The 17,793-nt window shown below is 47.7% G+C and overlaps 1 protein-coding gene and 1 long non-coding RNA gene across 6 annotated transcripts in view; one reads left to right on the top strand and one right to left on the bottom strand.

Moving 5' to 3' along the window:
* LINGO1 (leucine rich repeat and Ig domain containing 1) overlaps positions 1-17,793 on the top strand; it is a 489,212-nt gene that overhangs the window by 390,146 nt on the left and 81,273 nt on the right. The window contains exon 1 of one of the 4 annotated variants that reach the window (XM_072981825.2): positions 17,323-17,749. The exons of 2 other annotated variants lie outside the window; for them this stretch is intronic. Coding sequence is in view for 1 of the 2 variants with exons in the window: in XM_072981821.2 (XP_072837922.2) it covers positions 17,744-17,749 (6 nt within the window). In the remaining variant the exon portion in view is untranslated. Of the gene's footprint in view, positions 1-17,322; positions 17,750-17,793 lie in introns of those variants that run through there. One more of the 4 variants, XM_072981821.2, reaches the window with a different exon arrangement.
* On the bottom strand, positions 8,955-17,432 carry LOC144584587 (uncharacterized). Of its 2 annotated transcripts, XR_013538936.1 has the most exons (3): positions 17,298-17,432; positions 10,039-16,580; positions 8,955-9,252 (listed from the first exon to the last, which is right to left on the bottom strand). It is a non-coding gene; the product is annotated as an uncharacterized LOC144584587 (long non-coding RNA). The 2 variants fall into 2 exon arrangements; XR_013538935.1 differs by lacking the exon at positions 17,298-17,432 and having other exon boundaries at positions 9,088-9,252; positions 10,039-16,839.

A 17,793-nucleotide genomic window follows, 5' to 3' on the forward strand; every position in this document is an offset into this window, starting at 1 on the left:
CACACACATACACATAGAGTAAACTGAAATCAGCATTGCTTTCATGTCTTTATCCTAGGCAAGTTACTTTAGACACTATGAATTTGGTATTCTATTTTACGGGGGGAGAAGCTAAGCAGGGTTCTGATTAGTTACGGCATGTTTTTATCATGATTGTTTCTGTTTTTGTTGTTACGATTCATAAAGTCCCTTTCCATTTATGGAGACCTTCTAAAGCAATGATCTCCGGAAGGTCCGTCGTCCAAAGGACATGGTTTCCTTTATGGGCCACTCCATCTCATTTTTGGTCTTCTACTTTCTCCTGCTGCTTTCTCCTTTCCCTGGCATTGCATGAGGTCGTTGTCTTGCAGTTTCACAAAGTCTAGCGGCAGCGGCTGCTAGGATTTCCACCAAGTTATCTAGCTAAACCCATTGCGACTGGAACACAGGCATGCCTCCACAGCCACATACTCAGTCCTGGGAGTCAACTCTTCAGTAAATGAACTAAGCTAGATAAGAAGGGAACGAGAAAATCCTAGAACAGTGGTTCTTAACCTTTGTTACTCGGATGTTTTTGAACTGCAACTCCCAGAAACCCCAGCCAGCACAGTTGGTGGTGAAGGCTTCTGGGAGTTGCAGTCCAAAACTCCTGAGTAACCCAAGGTTAAGAAACAGTGTCCTAGAACACAAACCATAGCTGCTCAGGGCGACCCAAGCTTTTGCTTGACCCTATATGATGTCAAATGCCTGGTGGAAGAGCCGCAAGGGGATCTGTAATGCAAAGCCAGGTCAGTCTCAGCCTTTGCTTGTACTTCAGTTGTCAGAATCTCCAAGGGAGATCTTAGGCTTTATCACAAGATTATGCAATCATTCACCTTCTCCTCTGATATCTCTTTCCTCAGGTCAAATTGCTGGATATCTTTAGTTAAAAACTTTGCCATCTAATGAGTGCTGGATGGAACACCAAGAATCTGCGAGACTGTTGCTCCACTCTATGGGCAACCAACAGCTCTTAGGTCTACCCTGGAGTCACTCCAGAATCCAATCCTTCTGACTTGCATATCTGTCCAAAGGGGGGGGCTTTAATCAACCAAGCAACCAACCAAGCAACCAACCAAGCAACCAACCAAGCAACCAAGCAACCAAGCAATCAGTCAATCAGTCCGTCCATCCATCCATCCATCCATCCATCCATCCATCCATCCATCCATCCATCCATCCATCCATCCATCCATCCATCCATCCATCCATCCATCCATCCATCCATCCTGTTCATCCGGCCAACCGTCTGTCTATCTAGCTAGTTAGCTGGATAAATCCAGTGGTTATTTCCAACCAGAGTTAACTGACTTAATGAATGAGGTTCACATATGTGTCAACTCCATCTTTAACATAAGTGTTGATTCAATGAATCTGCTCTGCTTTGGAGCAACTATAGATGATACTCTTTACTGAAGTGGTCGGTTGCACTGATTTTTACACAACACACACATCTACACACAGGATGAACTCAATTGGCCCTCAGGAGAATTCTCTCCATCTCCTCTATGGTGTCTGTATAAGAAATGCATACAATTACTGGCCTATGGGAATATATTTTATATGCTTCTGTCTGTTTGTGTCAAAGAGGGAGAGAGGAAGATGTGAAACCCTGGCATTTTTCCTGAAACTCAAGCCTCAAGCCTGACTCTTCTACGTCTTTGTGGAAGGTGACAAGCAAGGGGGTGAAAACTAAGAGAACTGTCAACCTTCCCTTTCGTTAGTTTTACTTAACGAGATGTTTATAGGAACGACATGACACCTGCTTTCCTCTTTTATAACTTCAATAATTCCTGGCAGGTATTAAAGGCATGGCATACTCGCCTGGATAGCACCCATTATGTGTGCCTTCTGGGTATTATCCCAAAAAAAAAGAGTGGGGGGGGAGATACAGGACGATGAGTTATGCTCAAGAACACGTAGTGATATTTATTTTCACCCTCTTTATAAATTATGAAGGGGCTTCTTTGCACATAATTACACCAGCCTTTATGCTTCTCGCCGCCTGCTTCTAATCCATTCTGGGAAAGTGGCAGTCAGTTGTGACAAGCGGTTGGAGCAAATGGCAGGCATGAAGGCTCAGGCTGGTTGTGAGAGCGACGATAAAGACAGGGGGGGATTACAGGTAAAAGGGTGTGTGGAGAGTGTGCCTGCTATACTTAGGCAAAGCCTGGTGCACCAGATAAGAGGGGATGGGCACCAAGAAAGCATGCAGCTTACTATTCCTGAATGAATTCGTTCCCAACCATGGGCAACCCAGATGTTTGTGGACTACAACTCCCAGAAATCCCGGCCAGCACAGCTAGTGGGGAAGGTTTCTGGGAGTTTTAACCCAAGGCTGTTGAAAAGAAGGATTTTGGAGTTGGGAGTGAGAGAAAGCAAACTTTGGGAAAAGTCGCATTGGTTTTTGTGCAAAAGTATGTAATTCGTGCATTGAGTGAATTGCCCAACTCTAGGACAATAGCTGCTTTATTTCAGATTTGGAAGCACTGGATGAGTTGCTTGCATCTTTCTTAACCATCAACCAGGCCCTTTATGTCAACCTACGCATGCCTGCATGTGTTTGTGTGTCAGTGTTTTGCTTTTCAGGAGGATAGCACAATATTGGACACCATGTACAGAGCCTGGGGAGGAGCTTTCTTTGTTTCGCTCTCAGGTGAGGATAAGGAATCTCACGGGGCTTTAAAATGTCTCATTAGATGAGAAAGAGGAATTTAGTGAGTAGTTGTTTAATCCACAGCAAGATCCTTCAACTCAGATTCTGAAAGCTACTTCTCTAGACAACCCTTCGGCTTCGCACTTGGAGAGATGGGTGAACCGCTTACGATGGGGATTAACTGGTTGACCTTCTGAGAAAGACCACCAATTGGGGCTCTTTGTACGTTAATAACATACCTGTGAACAGAGGTGGATATTTGATTTTCTTCTATTTTATTTTATTTTCTGATTTGTGCTGAATCTTCAAGGAGTGGCAAGACGACATATGTCTCAGGGAGTTTTCTTCAGGCAGGACTCCTTCCCATGGCCAAGATCTAACAAACGGGTGGTCTTGTCTTTAATTCCGCAACCGTGTTTCTGACAATAATGTGACTCACTCCAAGTCACAGCCTTACTGTTGGTGGAGAGGGCGATGGAATCATTAGTGCCGGAGGAGTGAACTGGGGAGGTGTACGATGAGCAATATCTGGGGGAACAGAGGTTTAGTTACACATCCTTTGAAAACGGGGCAAAAAAAAAAAACATGAGCAGTCCTGTCCTTCTCAGGGAAGCCAAATAAGGCTGGAGATGTGAGAGGCGCAAAGCGCGCATGAGAGATAGTGCGCTCCTTCCAGCCAACACAGCCTTCAAGAATACTCCCACTATCCTCGGAGACCAAATGTTATGTGCTGACTTAGTAACACTACATGTCTCACCAACACCACCAACAAAGGAGTCTAGATGACATTTTGATTCATCCTCTCGCCTTAAACAACCCTCCCAAGATATTCTACTTCTCTGGTAGATGGAAATGTGGGACTCCAGGCTACAAGGAACGGTGGGTTTCTTTGTCAGAGTTCCTCCCTGGATTTTGGAAACTAAGATGACTGGCTTTATTGTGGATAAATCCATGCAGACCATATCGTGGCTGGTGTGTTGCAGAACGGACACTCATCATGATAGCTTCCACAGACCCATCCGAATGGCGTCTCCAAACATACATGTAACTGGACCACATCGAATTCATTACAACAGTTTTCATTTCAACCTGGACTCTTTTGGAAAGCTGTTCTTGTTATCATGTGTCATCAAGTCTCATCTGATGTATCACAACCCTAAAATAAGCTTTTCGAGATATTTCAACTATTTAAGGAGTGGTTTTGCCCATTTCACATGCACATGAGTGGCAATTTGCCCCCAGGTCAAGTGAATCCCAGTCCATAAGATTAAGATTTTAATTGCCACTTTAAAATACTTCACTTTACAACGGAGGTAGCTCACAACAATATCACATTGCTGGAAATGTCATTTTTTGACTTCCACTGAAGGTGGACATTTGGAATCTCATTGGTACCTTTTTAAAAGGTTCTGGATATTGTACTTATTAGTGTACTTATGGACTTTGCCATATTTTCCAGCAGGTAAGTTGATTTCTACACCTGCCTCCCTCTTCCATTTATCTGCATGAACACATGCACATAAATACACACACTGGCAAATAGGCACACACCCCTGTTGTTGTGACTTACGCACTGATAAAAAATGGTCACTGAGTATTATGCAGAGATGATCATCTGGATGTTTGTCAATATACCTCTTCTTACATACTCCAGCTTTTCAGTCTTCGGGAAGTAAAATGCAACCTGGAAATGATCTTACACTGCATTGCCTTTAGAGTAAAGCAGATAAACGAGAAATATTTGATATTATAATAGAACCTTCAACAGAAAGATGCAGGATGAACCAGGGATATTGTCAGGTCTTTGACAACGTCTGAGTCTTTGGTACCAAGTCCCAAGTCTCAAATCTGAGTCCCCATTAAAAACAAGCTTCCCCCCCCCCAGAAAAAGGGAGAGGTAGCTGAGCTTTTGCATTGTGGTGCTGGAGGAGGCTCTTGAGAGTCCCCTGGACTGCAAGGAGAACAAACCTATCCATTCTAAAGGAAATCAAACCTGAGTGCTCACTGGAAGGACAGATCCCGGAGCTGAGGCTCCAAGACTTTGGCCATCTCATGAGAAGAGAAGATTCCCTGGGAAAGACGCTGATGTTAGGAAAGTGTGAAGGCAAGAGGAGAAGGGGATGACAGAGGACGAGATGGCTGGACAGGGCCACTGAAGCAACCAACATGAATTTGACTCAACTATGGGAGGCAGTGGAAGATAGGAGGGCCTGGCGTGCTCTGGTCCATGGGGTCATGAAGAGTCGGACACGACTTAATGACTAAACAACAACAACAAAATCTGGGCTCCCAGTCACAAGTCAAGTCCGAGTCATTGGGGGGAAACCCCAACTCGAGTCACTGGTGTGACTTAAGCCTGCTTGACACCAAGTCCTGCAACCTGAGACCCACCCCTACTCTGGAGTGCTCCTGTTCAGCCCTGCCCTGGGCCCAGATACTCCGTTCCACTCTTCCTGAAAACATTCCGCTTCTCCCTTCAAAACTCTGTCACGTTTCTGTGCCCACTGAGCTAACTGAGAAGGCCTGTCTTGTCCTCCTCGCCACATGCTTTTTATTTTCTGTCCTTCTACAAACTGCAGAGGTCTGCTGTGTGTGCCAGTTCCTCCCTTCTACGGAGATACTATTTTTGAGTAGATAAGTCCTGGCAGAGCAAACTTTGTCATCAAAGGTCAGTTCCTTGGGGTAGAGCATGGATGAGTGCTTGAAATGGGGAGAGTTAGGATCACTGTTGGCCACCATGGAAGTAGTCTCAACTGAGTTTCCCTTTGCAGTCTTGGAGGCAACATCCGTCCTTTGGATGGTAGTGAAGATGTATGAGCCGTGAGAATAACAGATGTGTAATGTACAGCAGGCCATTCCTGTACAGTTCTCTGGAGCACAAGAAAAGACCTTTTGGGTCAAACTAAAGGTCCATTGTTAGAAGGGCCACAACTCAATGGTAGAGCATGTGTTCTGCCTGGAGAAAGTCCCAACTTAATTCTCCGGCATCTCCAAAGAGATCTGGGGAAGACCTCTGGCTAAAATCTTGGACAACCATTGCTCATCAGTTAGATTAGAATTACACAAACTCACGTCTTCCAGATGTCTCACCCTCCAGATACCATAATGTCCATCCAGCTTGACCCATGTTCAAAGATGCCAGGGGCTGTATTCAAAAATGCAGGGGCAACACGCTCTGTTGGGGTATCTCCACATGGGAGCAAGACTTACTTCTCACCATGAGGAGGTAAGATGTTTCTGGAGAGCACCACTGATGTCTTCCAAGGAACTGTCATCTGACTGAATGCTTGCATGTGTGGGCCGAAAGAAGAGAGAAGGTCAGGCCAAAACACATCTCCTCATTGCCTACTTTTGAGGCACAAAAATTGTTTAAGCGGGTAATTAATTGGTTGGATGGCTGATTCATTGATATTTGAACAAGAGACCATTCAGTCACCCAGGGAAACCAGGAAGCTGTTTTTTTTATCAAGGAGGGCCACTCGTCCACCTAGCCCGGAACTATCTACATCAGCCTTCCACACCTTAGCATCTTCAGGAAGTTTTGGTTTCCAGCTCCCATTATCCATCACTATTGGTTATGCTTTTTTTGGTCTCATGGGAATTGAAGGGCAAAGCATGCGGTGGGACCTAAACTGGGGGGAACTGGTCTATAGGTCTCTGCTGGTTTAACAGTGGTTTTCCAGGTCCAGAGGCTTTCCCAGCCCAGTTTGGTGATGATGAGAACTGGAAAACCAATTGGAATCATGATTTGCGCTGCTATTAGCTGGCATCACTCCTTGCACCCTGAACAAGGACAGGATTGCGAGTTCATTGGTGGTTTTCAAAGCGGTGGTGCCCAAGAGAGGTGCCACCACCGGGTTGAGTCACTGTTCTTTCCAGCCCATGCAATGCTGGCTTCTGGCTCAGAAATGTGAGTTTTCCTTGAGTAATGCGGTGTCCACCTCCTTCCCGTAGCCCACACCAGTAAACAGAGAGAAGTCTTTTTTTTTTTGAGTCTCCACTCACTCTACCCAGCCTACCACTCTACTGTCAACGCTGGGAGGAGGGCAAGGAGGGGATCTACAGGGACAACCTTCTCAGGGAGCCAAGCTCTAAGGGATGTAGCTGGCATCGCTTCAAGGTGTGGAGAATGTTATCCGAGCTTTGTCATCTCCTAGTGTTTCTTCCCTCCCTCTCCGCTTCCCTCTCTCTTGCTTTCTAGCTCAGCTGGTGAGAAGGAACGTGTGAAAATATGAAAGAAGAAAGGATTATAGCACAATAATGGGAATAATTAAAAGGATCTCCATTGCCTGCTAACTTAGACCCCTTCAAAGCGCAGCAGGATTTGGGTGCGAGTGTCTCTGTGTGCCGGTGTCTAATGGACCTCCCATCGGGAAGTGCAAAAAAAAGGGGGGGAGCACTCCAAATCCAGACAAACACAATGAAACACCTCCAGACTCACCCCCAGCCCTGTGTCAGGCGGTCTAGGGCAACCTCATAGGGTAAGAATGGAATTTTCTTTAATAATCTTATCTATGTATTTCTAAATTGGGACCTAGGAAACTGTCTTATGGGGAGTGAGAGCACTGGCCTGCTCATTCAGGGCTGACCCCCTCCCCTTTTGCTGCCTGAGGTAAAGAACAAAATGGCACACACACGCACCCCAGCAAATCGTGTGCCGAAGCGAGGGCGAGGGGCGAGGGGCGAGGGGTTGGATTGTCCTTCACAACGGCTGGGGGAACAGTGTGGTCCACCACACCAGAAGCCAGTGGGCCAGCTTATAGGGCAAGGCCGGGTTGGCTTACAAGCTGGACCATATGATCCCTGATCACTCACATAAACTGCTCTGGGCTGTCTCTTATGAGCCCAAAGAGTGGGTGACAGGCATATTGGATGAAAGAACATGTACATTTCATTTTCAGTGGGAGAGGAGGAATCCTGACTTTGATTTGGTGACGAGACCTGAGCTGATTGGCTGTGTGGTACTGTGACCTCGTCACACTGTTTATAGGATCACTAATTATCCAAGCCGTTATGTCTAACGGGATGGGGAGCTTTTTTCTTTAGTTTTGTCGGTGCCACAAATACAGGTCTATGGCATGGGGTAAACTGATGCATAATAATGATGATGATGCAGATTTCAGAAATAATAATATCATCAGAGCTACCAAAAACGGAAATATTATTAACGGCATATGTACTACACCAATACAGTGGTGCCTCGCTTAACGGGTGCTCCGTTTAGCGACGAAACCGCGTAGTGATGAAGATTTTGCGATCGCAAAAGCAATAATAATAATATAAGCAATAATAATAATAATAATAATAATAATAATAATAATAATAATAATAATAATAATAATAATAATAATAATAATAATAATAATAATAATAATAATAATAATAATAATAATAATAATAATAATAATAATAATAATGTTTTGTCAAGTTAATTCTGACTTATGGTGACTGTTTTCTAGGGTTTTCTTGGTAGAGAATAATACTCAGGAGTGGTTTCCCATTCTTTCTGGGGTGAGGTGGGGGGATCCCTGGGACTGTGCAGCTGGCCCAAGGCCACCCAGGCTGGATCTTCTCCCTGGAGGCATACAGTGGGGGAATCAAATTCTGAAGCTCTGGCTCCCCAGGCAGATGCTTAAACCACTGAACTATCCAGCCAGAACTGATACAGAGGAGGCATTTTCACAGCCCCCTTTTTTTTTTTTTTTTTGCACAGAACATGTTTCTTCACGAACCTTCAGCGTTGTGTCCCGCCGCAGTTCATTCACCAACACAAAAAGCCCTACAACTTAGGAAAACACGCCGGCTTCTTTTATTCTCTCCACTGCACTTCCTCCAGTCGTCTGACGAAAACTAGCCAATTGTGTCGGTCCCCGCCTGCCAAATGGCTCAGGAGAGACGCAGGTGTCTTGAACTCGTGTCTGTGGAGTTCAGCTCCCTTCAGGGCCTTTTTTTCCAGCCAGCTTCACCCCTTTGACATCTCACGCTGACAGCTTGGCAATCAGAGTAACGGCTGCACCGGCAGCCTCAGCATAATCCAAACGAGCTGGCCCCGGTGGGAATGATAATCACCGTAGCCTGCTGCAGGGTGGATCACAATTCCCTCTGTTTAGCCTTTCCTCCACAGATCATTTGCTCCTTTCGGTAACTGTCACAGTGATCTTCAAGAGAGTCAGCTTCTGCAAGACGTGCCACATCAGAGCAAGGAGCGAGCCAGAACTGCCAGAGTTGAGGGCTCTTTGCCTTCCCCAGGTCCATAGGTACAGAACCTCATGACACGGTATTTTTGTAGAAACCTTAAAAAGAGGTTACTAGTCCTCATGGCCATGGAGGTTTTTTTTTGAATTATTATTATAAATGGCCCAATATGTTTTTGGCCATTTTCACATTGAAATGCATAAAGATCACATACTGAATTTCAAAGCAGATATGGTTTAATCGACATGAAACAAAACAATTCCACACTGCACTGTGGCTTAATTTAGATTTGCAAGGAAGCTGATTTTAACTCCTTCCACTGGACCAACAAATTGCAATCACAAGGGACCAGGTGTGGTTTACCTGTCATGTTTGGTCCATTCCTGTAAAGGAACATAGCACATAGTTTTAGGGTGCAACTACATAGCAAACAAAATAATATCATAAATCTTAAAAATGCAGAGCTGTAAGGGACCTTATGGATCTTTGAGTCCAGCCTATCAAGGAGGCAAAGCGGGGAATCAAACTCCCAACCTTAGATGACTATATGAAGATGCAACTGGAAATTTGTGTTTCCCCAGGCTAAATTTGAGTTGAGCAGCCACATAGAGGGAAAGAGGAGGAAATTGACTAAATAGCCTTGCTTGCAGATTGTTAAGGTAGCTCTCCTGTAGCCCACCTGATTTGCATGAGGCACAGCTACAGGAGAACTGCCTTAATAAACTGCAAAGAAGGGCCGAGAGGCAATTTCCTCATTTCATTTAATCCTCTGAATCTCTCTTTTAAAAAAATTTTAAAAGCCTAATTGCCCTAGTGCAATAGTGCTGGCACCAAACACTTATTTTTAGGGGAAGAATGGTATTATTCTGCATGGAAGAGATTGGTGCAAAGCAGAGTCCACATAAAATCACACTTTTCTGCATTGGTTCAAGCAATCACCTTGCCTGGATCCCTTGTGGATCCCTTGCAAAAGAAAGCAGAAACCCTGATGGCAGAGGGGAAAAACTACAGATTCGCTAAGGGGACTCTCGGCTCATTTGCTTCTACAGTATGTCATGCAGTCAGCAAGGGGACAATGTGAATCAGACTACCCTGTTTCTGCAACATTTCCCAAATTTCTGTCAATGTAGTTGTACCCTTAGACTGAAGCGGACCATTGGTTCACTCACCTCTTTATTGTCTCCACTGGCCGGCAGCCTCTCTCTGAACAGCCTCAGTCGTACTTGGAACACTTGGGGTCTTCTTCATTTGCTATGTTGCAAAACTGCAGCCCTTCTCTACGAATTGGCCTCGTGGCAACAAAGCCAGGAAGGTGCAGAGTTCCTTACCAAATGCCACCCTACCCAATTGCCCAGGGGTTTTGTCAGTGATTTGCTTTACAATTTCCTTCCTTCCTTCCTCTGTCCCTCCCTTCCTTTTTAAAAATGGCAAACTTCCCATTGATTTCAGAGACAGCCGGATTGCGCAGGTGCCTCCATTTGGCGTCTTGTCTTTGATCTTTTTTATCACTGGCTACAGAAATCTGTTCCGCAGCTTGAGCGATAGTAAATGTCACTTACAGGAAAGGAATCAACCCTTCTGATCTCTGAGAACGTCTTAGAACGGAGGTGTGCTTCATATTCTCCGTTCCCGTTTTCCTCTCCAAATAGGGGCAGAGAAGAACGCAGAGTCTAAAACCCCCTCTCCCTTTGCAACACTCCTCCACTCCCCTCGTACCCCCCTGCCCCCTTAATGCTCACACACCCTTCCCCGGCCCCTTCTCCCACTCACTCTCCAACATGTTTCTAAATGACAACATGCACACAGATGCTCTGGCATCTTGCTGTTCTCTCCCCCTCCACCCGTTCCCTGAACGCCCTCTTCATTATCCTTCTCAAGCACCCCCAGTTCCCCCTCCTCCGCTAAAGTGCTGCTGTTACTATTAATGAATTTAAATTGCCAATGATCTGTCTGGAAAGGCACCAAGCGATGGGCTCTAGGCCTGCAATGATGGAAGCGAGCCCGGATCTATTGTATGGAATGAGGGAGGGAAGGAGGACCAAATAGTAGAACGGACTCGTGGAAAAACTCCATTTTGGTAACTGATCAGCTGAATGACTGAGTTCCATTTGCCAGGGTGTGGTGTGAATGAACAACAAATGGGTTTTTAAACCACTGGCTGAAAGGATGTTGTTCTTTTGTTGTTTAGTCATTAAGTAGTGTTGGAGTCTTTGTGACCCCATGGACAAGAGCACGCCAGGCCCTCCTGTCTTCCACTGCTTCCCAAAGTTGGTAGCTTCAATGACCCTGTCCAACCATCTCATCCTCTGTCGTCCCCTTCTCCTCTTTTGTTCATACTTTCCCAACATCAGGGCCTTTTCCAGGGAGTCTTCTCTTCTCATGAGATGGCCAAAGTATTGGAGCCTCAGCTTCAGGATCTGTCCTTCCAGTGAGGACTGAGGGTTGATTTCAAAATGGATAGGTTTGTTCTCTTTGCAGTCCAGGGGAATCTCAAGAGTCTCCTCCAGCACCACAATTAAAAGCATCAATTCTTCGGCGGTCAGCTTTCTTTATGATCCAGCTCTCACTTCCGTACATCATGACAGGAAATACCATAGCTTTGACTATTCAGACTTTTGTTGGCAAGGTGATGTCTCTGCTTTTTAAGATGCTGTCAAGGTTTGTCATTGCTTTCCTCCCAAGAAGCAGGTGTCTTTTGATTCTGTGGCTGCTGTCACCGTCTGCAGTGATCAGGGAGCTCAACAAGGTAAAATCTGTCACTGCCTCTGCAAACATGATGGGAGACACAGTCCCATCAGGATGCCATGTTGGCTTCTCTTGGCATCTCCATGAGCCAGGAGACGGGAGCACCATCGTGACTTTCATCTCTGGTAGGCAAACAACTGGGAGCAATCTTGGCCTGACTCTGGGAAAGTTACTTTTTGAAGACAACAGCTTCCAGAACTGGATGCAGCTCCCAACGTCTTGCCTGCCCCTCACCATGCTGTGGAAGAACGATGGGAGTTATAGTCCAAATATACTCTGACCAGGAACACTTTGCATGCAGAACAGGGTGGAGGGAAGTGATGTCAAGACCTGCCAACTGTTTTAGCCACTTCTGACCATTTCTTGGCCAGGAACAACCTCCATCCCTGCTTCCTGCTGCTTCTCTGAGGATGATTCTGCAGGATTGCCCTGCTGCCAGGAAACCCCTTCTATCGCCAGTTACAGAAAGAGCCTCTTGCTGATGCTGGATCGGGCTTTGCTCCAGGTGACTGTCTTGGGAGTCCTCGTGAGATGTTAAATTCCCCCTTTCTCATCCCTGCAAGGATTCTCCTGCGGTCTCAGTGCACACCGCATTGGCACCCTCTATCGGAAACCAGCAGGCAGCGCTGATGTATGTAAAGCTAGAGGATGAGTGCCGACCATTGTAAACACAGCAAAGACAGGACCTCGCTTTTCTTGTAGGAAACACACAGATGCTCATGGCTCTACTCTATATTGGATTATGGGCCCAGGGCCACTTTCAATTCTCTGTCTTGATTCCTCCCCTCCCCTCCTAAACATGGAAACATTTCTTTTTTGCTTCTAGTAGAAAATGCTCTGCATGTCATCCAAAGAAATCAGAGAGAATCCTCTCTGAACAGCATTTTAATTGTTTTATCCCAGAGCAGTTGATCTGTAGCTCCCAACATTTCTCACTTGCTAGCTAGGATTGACAGATTCTGTGACCCAGAAGTATCTGAAAGACTAGATATTTCCCCACTTTTAGTGTAAATCAGTAGGTTGTCAACAAAACCCAGTTGAAATCCTGAAATCCACATCTGTTAATGTGTACCTGATAAGTTTCTTCTATCTGTTTCTCTCTGTATATCTATGGATTTCGGTTCTGGTGTAACAGACAGAAAACAAACTGAATATCAGGAAAAACTTCCTAACTGTTAGAGCAGTACAACAATAGAACCAATTAACTTGGGAGGTGGTGATTGCTCCAACTTTTAGGGGCATTGAAGAGAAAATTGGACAATCCCCAGTCAAATCTGCTTTGACTTGAATTCCTGCATTGAGCAGGAGTTTGACTCAATGGCCTTATAGGCCCCTTCCGATTCCATGGTTCATGATCCTATGATTCTCTACTCTTTTTTAAAAAAAAGACATTAATCCCTGTTTTTGTGTTATGGCATGCTTCCTATAGCATCTCAGCAAGATTTAAGATGCTACCAGGGATTTGATCACACATAAAATAAGACAATTGGTTAAAAAGAGATATGAACAATGGGGGGAAATGTGTCAGGGGCTGAGAGCTTTATTCTTTATAGTTTACAAAGTTTAGGAAAATGCCCGAACTTCATGTAAAAAAAAAACAAAAAAAGATATTTGCACCTCTGCTGGAGATCAAAAAGCACTGGGTTTAATCCCTGATTAAATATAGCTGGATAGCTGAGTAAGTTTGGTAACTGGTTGGGGAGCCAGAGTTTGGCAGTTCAGATTCCCACTGTGCCTCCTGGGAGAACAGTCAGCCTGGGTGGCCTTGGGCAAGCTGCACACTCCCAGGGTTCCCCCAGAAGAAGGGAATGTTAAACTGGTTCTGAGTATTTCCCTGAAAAGGGTCACCACCAAAAGTCAGAATTGACTTGATAGCACACAAATGTTATTATCGCTGGTGTCTCTACAGTTGTGCCCCGTTTAATGATTACCCCATATAACGATGAATCCGCTTCACGATGATGTTTTTGCATCCGCTTCACGGCAATGTTTTAATGGGGTTTTTTTTTCGCTTTGCGACGATCGGTTCCCTGCTTCGGGAACCAATTCTTTGCTTTACGACGATCAAAACAGCTGATCGTCGGGGTTTCAAAATGGACGCCGGCTGCTCAAAATGGCTCCCCGCTGTTTTTAGGAGGCATTTTTCGCAGGACAGGCACCCAAAAATGGCCACCGTATGGAGGATCTTTGCTGGACGATTGGGTATTTCGCCCATTGCAACACATTAACCAGTTTTTAATGCATTTCAATGGTTTTTTTATTTAATTTGACGACGTTTTCACTCTACAGCGATTTCGCTGGAACAAATTAACGTCGTCAAGCGAGGCACCACTGTAGTTGGAAAATTCTCAGGTCTCACACTGCAGAAGAAAGTGTCCTTGTCTGTGCGTCCTCTTTAAGGAGAAAGGTGGCGTTAAAACATTTTAAATAAATAGTGGGCCTCTTGGAATTCGTACAATAGGCCAGCTCTCTATACCTGTGATCTTCCTAATGTCCTCAATGCGAAGGAAGTTGTAGAGGACTCCAGTTGGTGGAACATGGGAGTGTCTGTCTTAGCCCCAAGCTAGAGACGTGGTGCTGATCCATGAACAGACCTTCTCTGACGGTTCAGGAAAATCAAGATGGGGATGCCAAGCTGGATCAGGACGGTGGCAAATCCACATTCTGAAGGCATCTGCCCTTCCTGCCCAGTGATGCAAGGGAAATGTTGAACTATCAGGACTCGTTGCTTGCTCTTGAATGGGCATCTTTCTCTCTTTCTCTTCATTGCCCATTCAGCTTTGCATGAGAACATGGGAGTGCATAATGAGATACTGCATTATTAAGAAACCTCCCAGCTTAAGGCCACAGTTAATGCTTTCTGGGGTTGACAGAAGCGCCGTAAAGCCCAGAAATGGGAAATTAAGCCTGGTGCCTTGGCCGAAGTGTCACGTGATGAGGAGTGATGTCATGTATTGTGCTTGCTTACCCCCTTTTATTTCTCCCACGGACCCAGGCTTTGCCTGGGTCTTTGAGGCCAAAATCCAGATGGGGAGGACGGGCATCCGTGGGACCAGCAACAATGCCTGGCCTTGCCTTGGTCTTGGGTTGCTTGAGGCAGCTTCTGCCACGGTCCCAATCCCACATCTCATAGAAACAGGTGTGGAAAGGGCTAACATTCGGATAAAGAGCCTGTCCGGTTTGACTCCTGGCCTAGGCCAGCTGCGAGAAGAAGATGCTGCCAGAAGCATCGGACAAAAACCCAAAGCGGATCGAAGCGATCTCCTTTTGCCAGCACCCACCTGCTCTCCCCAGCGGAGAATGGACGGCATTTTTGGCAGTGCCACAATGGAAGCCACGTGGCAAGCAGACAAACGGATTGTCATGTGGAGCCTGTCATCCGTGATTTGGGTATTTTAAGCAGCCAGCACATGGCGGCGGATCAGTACTGAGAATACTGTGTTCTTTTTGCAGTGATCTGTAACAAAAAGAAAGAAAGAAAACCGGGTGCCCGGCGTCCCCTCCCTGCCACCACTGTTTCAGCCACACGTGGTTCTGTTCCCTGTAGCATTATTTCCTCCTTGATTCAAAGATATAGGATCATAGTATCGGGGAAGTGACCCTTCAGGGAGGGGTTTAGAACGGCTCAGGGGCATACCATGGGCATTTTAATTCGTGGCGCATTTGTCTATTTAAAAGGACGAAGTGGCCAGTGGTAGGAACGAGAAGCTTTTGTCTGAGACGCTGGAAAGCTGCTCGGCAGATGAGAGGATGATGGGCGAAACGATGGAACAGCTTTAGGAAAAGGGCCGGGTAGAGAGTCCAAAATTGATTCTGGTTCAGTCCGAGCCTTTCCAGTTAGGAGGAGAAGGCAACCGGGAAATGGAATGGCTAAGTTTCGACATGTTACTGCTTTGGACTACAGCTCCCAGAATTCTCTAGCCATTGTGGCCATGCTGCTTGGGGGATGCTGCGAGATATAGTCCAGTGAGTTGTTAGAACATGGATGGCCTTTGTAGGCAAGCGGGCAGCACTAGGTGGGTTCAATGAACCAAGAGGCTAAGGCTGAAATGTGCATAAGTTCCTTTTTTATATAGGGCAAGGTCTAGAAACTTTCAGACCTTTTGGAGAACAATATTTATCTCTCTGGGTCCTTCACGTTTCCAGACCGCTAGTGATTTCTCTCAGTGAACAGTGGCCAAGAAAACAAAATCGCACACCTTTGAACCCCTTGGGACACCCTTCTGGATCAAACCAGTAACATCCTTGATGATGGTCTCTCTAGTTTTAGGTCCTTGGATCAAACAGTCGGTTTAGAAAACCGTGGGACTGCCAGCCACTCCCTTGTCAAGGAGAGGGTGGGTTTCGTCCGAACTTTAGTCCTGAGCTCTCCGAGGTGCTGAACTTTGTCCTGGAAAAAGAAGGGGTGGGAGCAAGACCTTGGGAGGAGCCTTGAAAGCCCAGCGTAAAGCCTGGAATGGATTCCTGGCTTCGCGGACATGGGATCCACCAGCCTCCACTGCTGGTGGGGTGGAGAAGGCTTTCCCATCTGTGCGGATGGATTAAGACCACGATTTATTCTTTCCCTCCCGTGGCAAAATGCCTTGGCCTGGGTCCTGATTGGAGGGGATCTGTTGGTGGCGAGAAGGAGCCAGCAGGCCTTTCCTGCTCTGGAACTTCAGGCTTAAATCCGTGTGATTCTTTGGCACACAAAGAGGGGGGAGTCCTCCCACTGCCCAGGGGGTCTTGGACCCCAATGTTCCTGGAGAAAAGTGGCAGGTGAGGGGATCCTGGGGGATTCCACACCCTCTGATGCTGCCCTTCCTCCTCCTTTTTTTCCAGTCCTCTTCTTTCACAACAGAGGGGGAGGACTGGGGGGGGGGACAAAATCCCCAGACTTTTCCTCTCCAAGGCAGGTCCCTTCTGCTGAAGCTTGGAGAAACGTCCCAACCTTACCAGTTGAAATTCCCGGCTCCTTCCCATTTGCCTGAAGAGAGAGAAAAGAAAAAAAGGAAAAGGGAAGAGCCCCTCCACACCCCGCTTTTCACGCCCCCTCTGCCCCTCCCTCTCTCCTTCCCTCCCCTCCCCTCTCCTCCCGCCTTCTTTCCTTTCTTCCTTTCTTCCTCCACATTTGCGCCTGGCACCATAGATGATTGGGGGGGGGGGGTTTGGAGAGAAAAAAGGAGCAGATTGACTAGATTCCTATCTTCCCCCCCCTTGCTTTGGCCCGGGATCCTCCCCGGGACCCTCTCTGCTGCGCTCCGGCCTCTCAGCCTCCCCCCCTCTCTCCCCCCCCCGCTTGCGCTTCTTCTTGGGGTACCTTCTTCGCTCTCCATCGTCCTCCCCCATCGCCCCCTTTTCTTTTAATACGGTGGGTGCGGCGTGTGGGGGGGGGGGGAACAGGCATGATTGGCTTCTCGCAGCCTTCCCGTCAGGAGGGAGGGGGCCGCTCTCCTCCTCGGGGGCCCCCTCCCTCTCTCCGTCCCTCCCTCCCGCTCTGAACGGCTCTCCTCGGCTTCCAAAGGGCGAGCTCCCCAAAGGGCGCATTTAAGGGGGGGGGAGAATCAGCGCCCCCCCTTTCCCCCTCCTCTCTCTTCCCCCCCACCCCACCGGTCCATCCTCTGCCAGGGCCGACCTCGCCGTCTTCCCCACCCTCCTTTCCCCCCCCTCTGATTTCCACCCCCCCTCCCTCCGCGCTTCCCACCTGCCCTTCGGAAACGCGTCGGGAGGAGCCGAGCGAGCGCAAGGAGCGCCGCCTGGAAAGCAGCCGCGCAGCCCCGGCCGCGGCCGCAGGATCGCACCCTTCGAGCCGGAGCGGGAGGAGCCGCCTTGGCAAGGAGGAAGAGAAGAAGGGGGGGGGGAGCCTCAAGGCGCGGAGGTGGGCCCGATTCTGCCGGCTCCGGAGGAAGCGGAGGAGGCGGCGACGGAGAGGGGGCGCGCGGAGAGGCTTAAGAGCCGCGGAGCTGCGCGCAGCGCCGGCGACCGGAGAAGCGGGGAGGGGAGGGCACCCCGCCGAGGAAGGGGACGCCCGGCCGCGGGGAGATTCCTCGGGGGAAGGGGGGGTCGTCGTCGCCGCCGGCTGGTCCAGGGGCGCCGCCGCCGACGATGCCATTTCGCTCGGAGAGAGGCGGGCGGCGAGAATGAGAGGAGATGCAGGTGAGCGGCCGCGACGCGTCGGGCTGGGGCGGTGGCGATGGCGG

Source organism: Pogona vitticeps, chromosome 12, assembly GCF_051106095.1.
Source record: "Pogona vitticeps strain Pit_001003342236 chromosome 12, PviZW2.1, whole genome shotgun sequence".
Taxonomy (NCBI): Eukaryota; Metazoa; Chordata; class Lepidosauria; order Squamata; family Agamidae; genus Pogona; species Pogona vitticeps.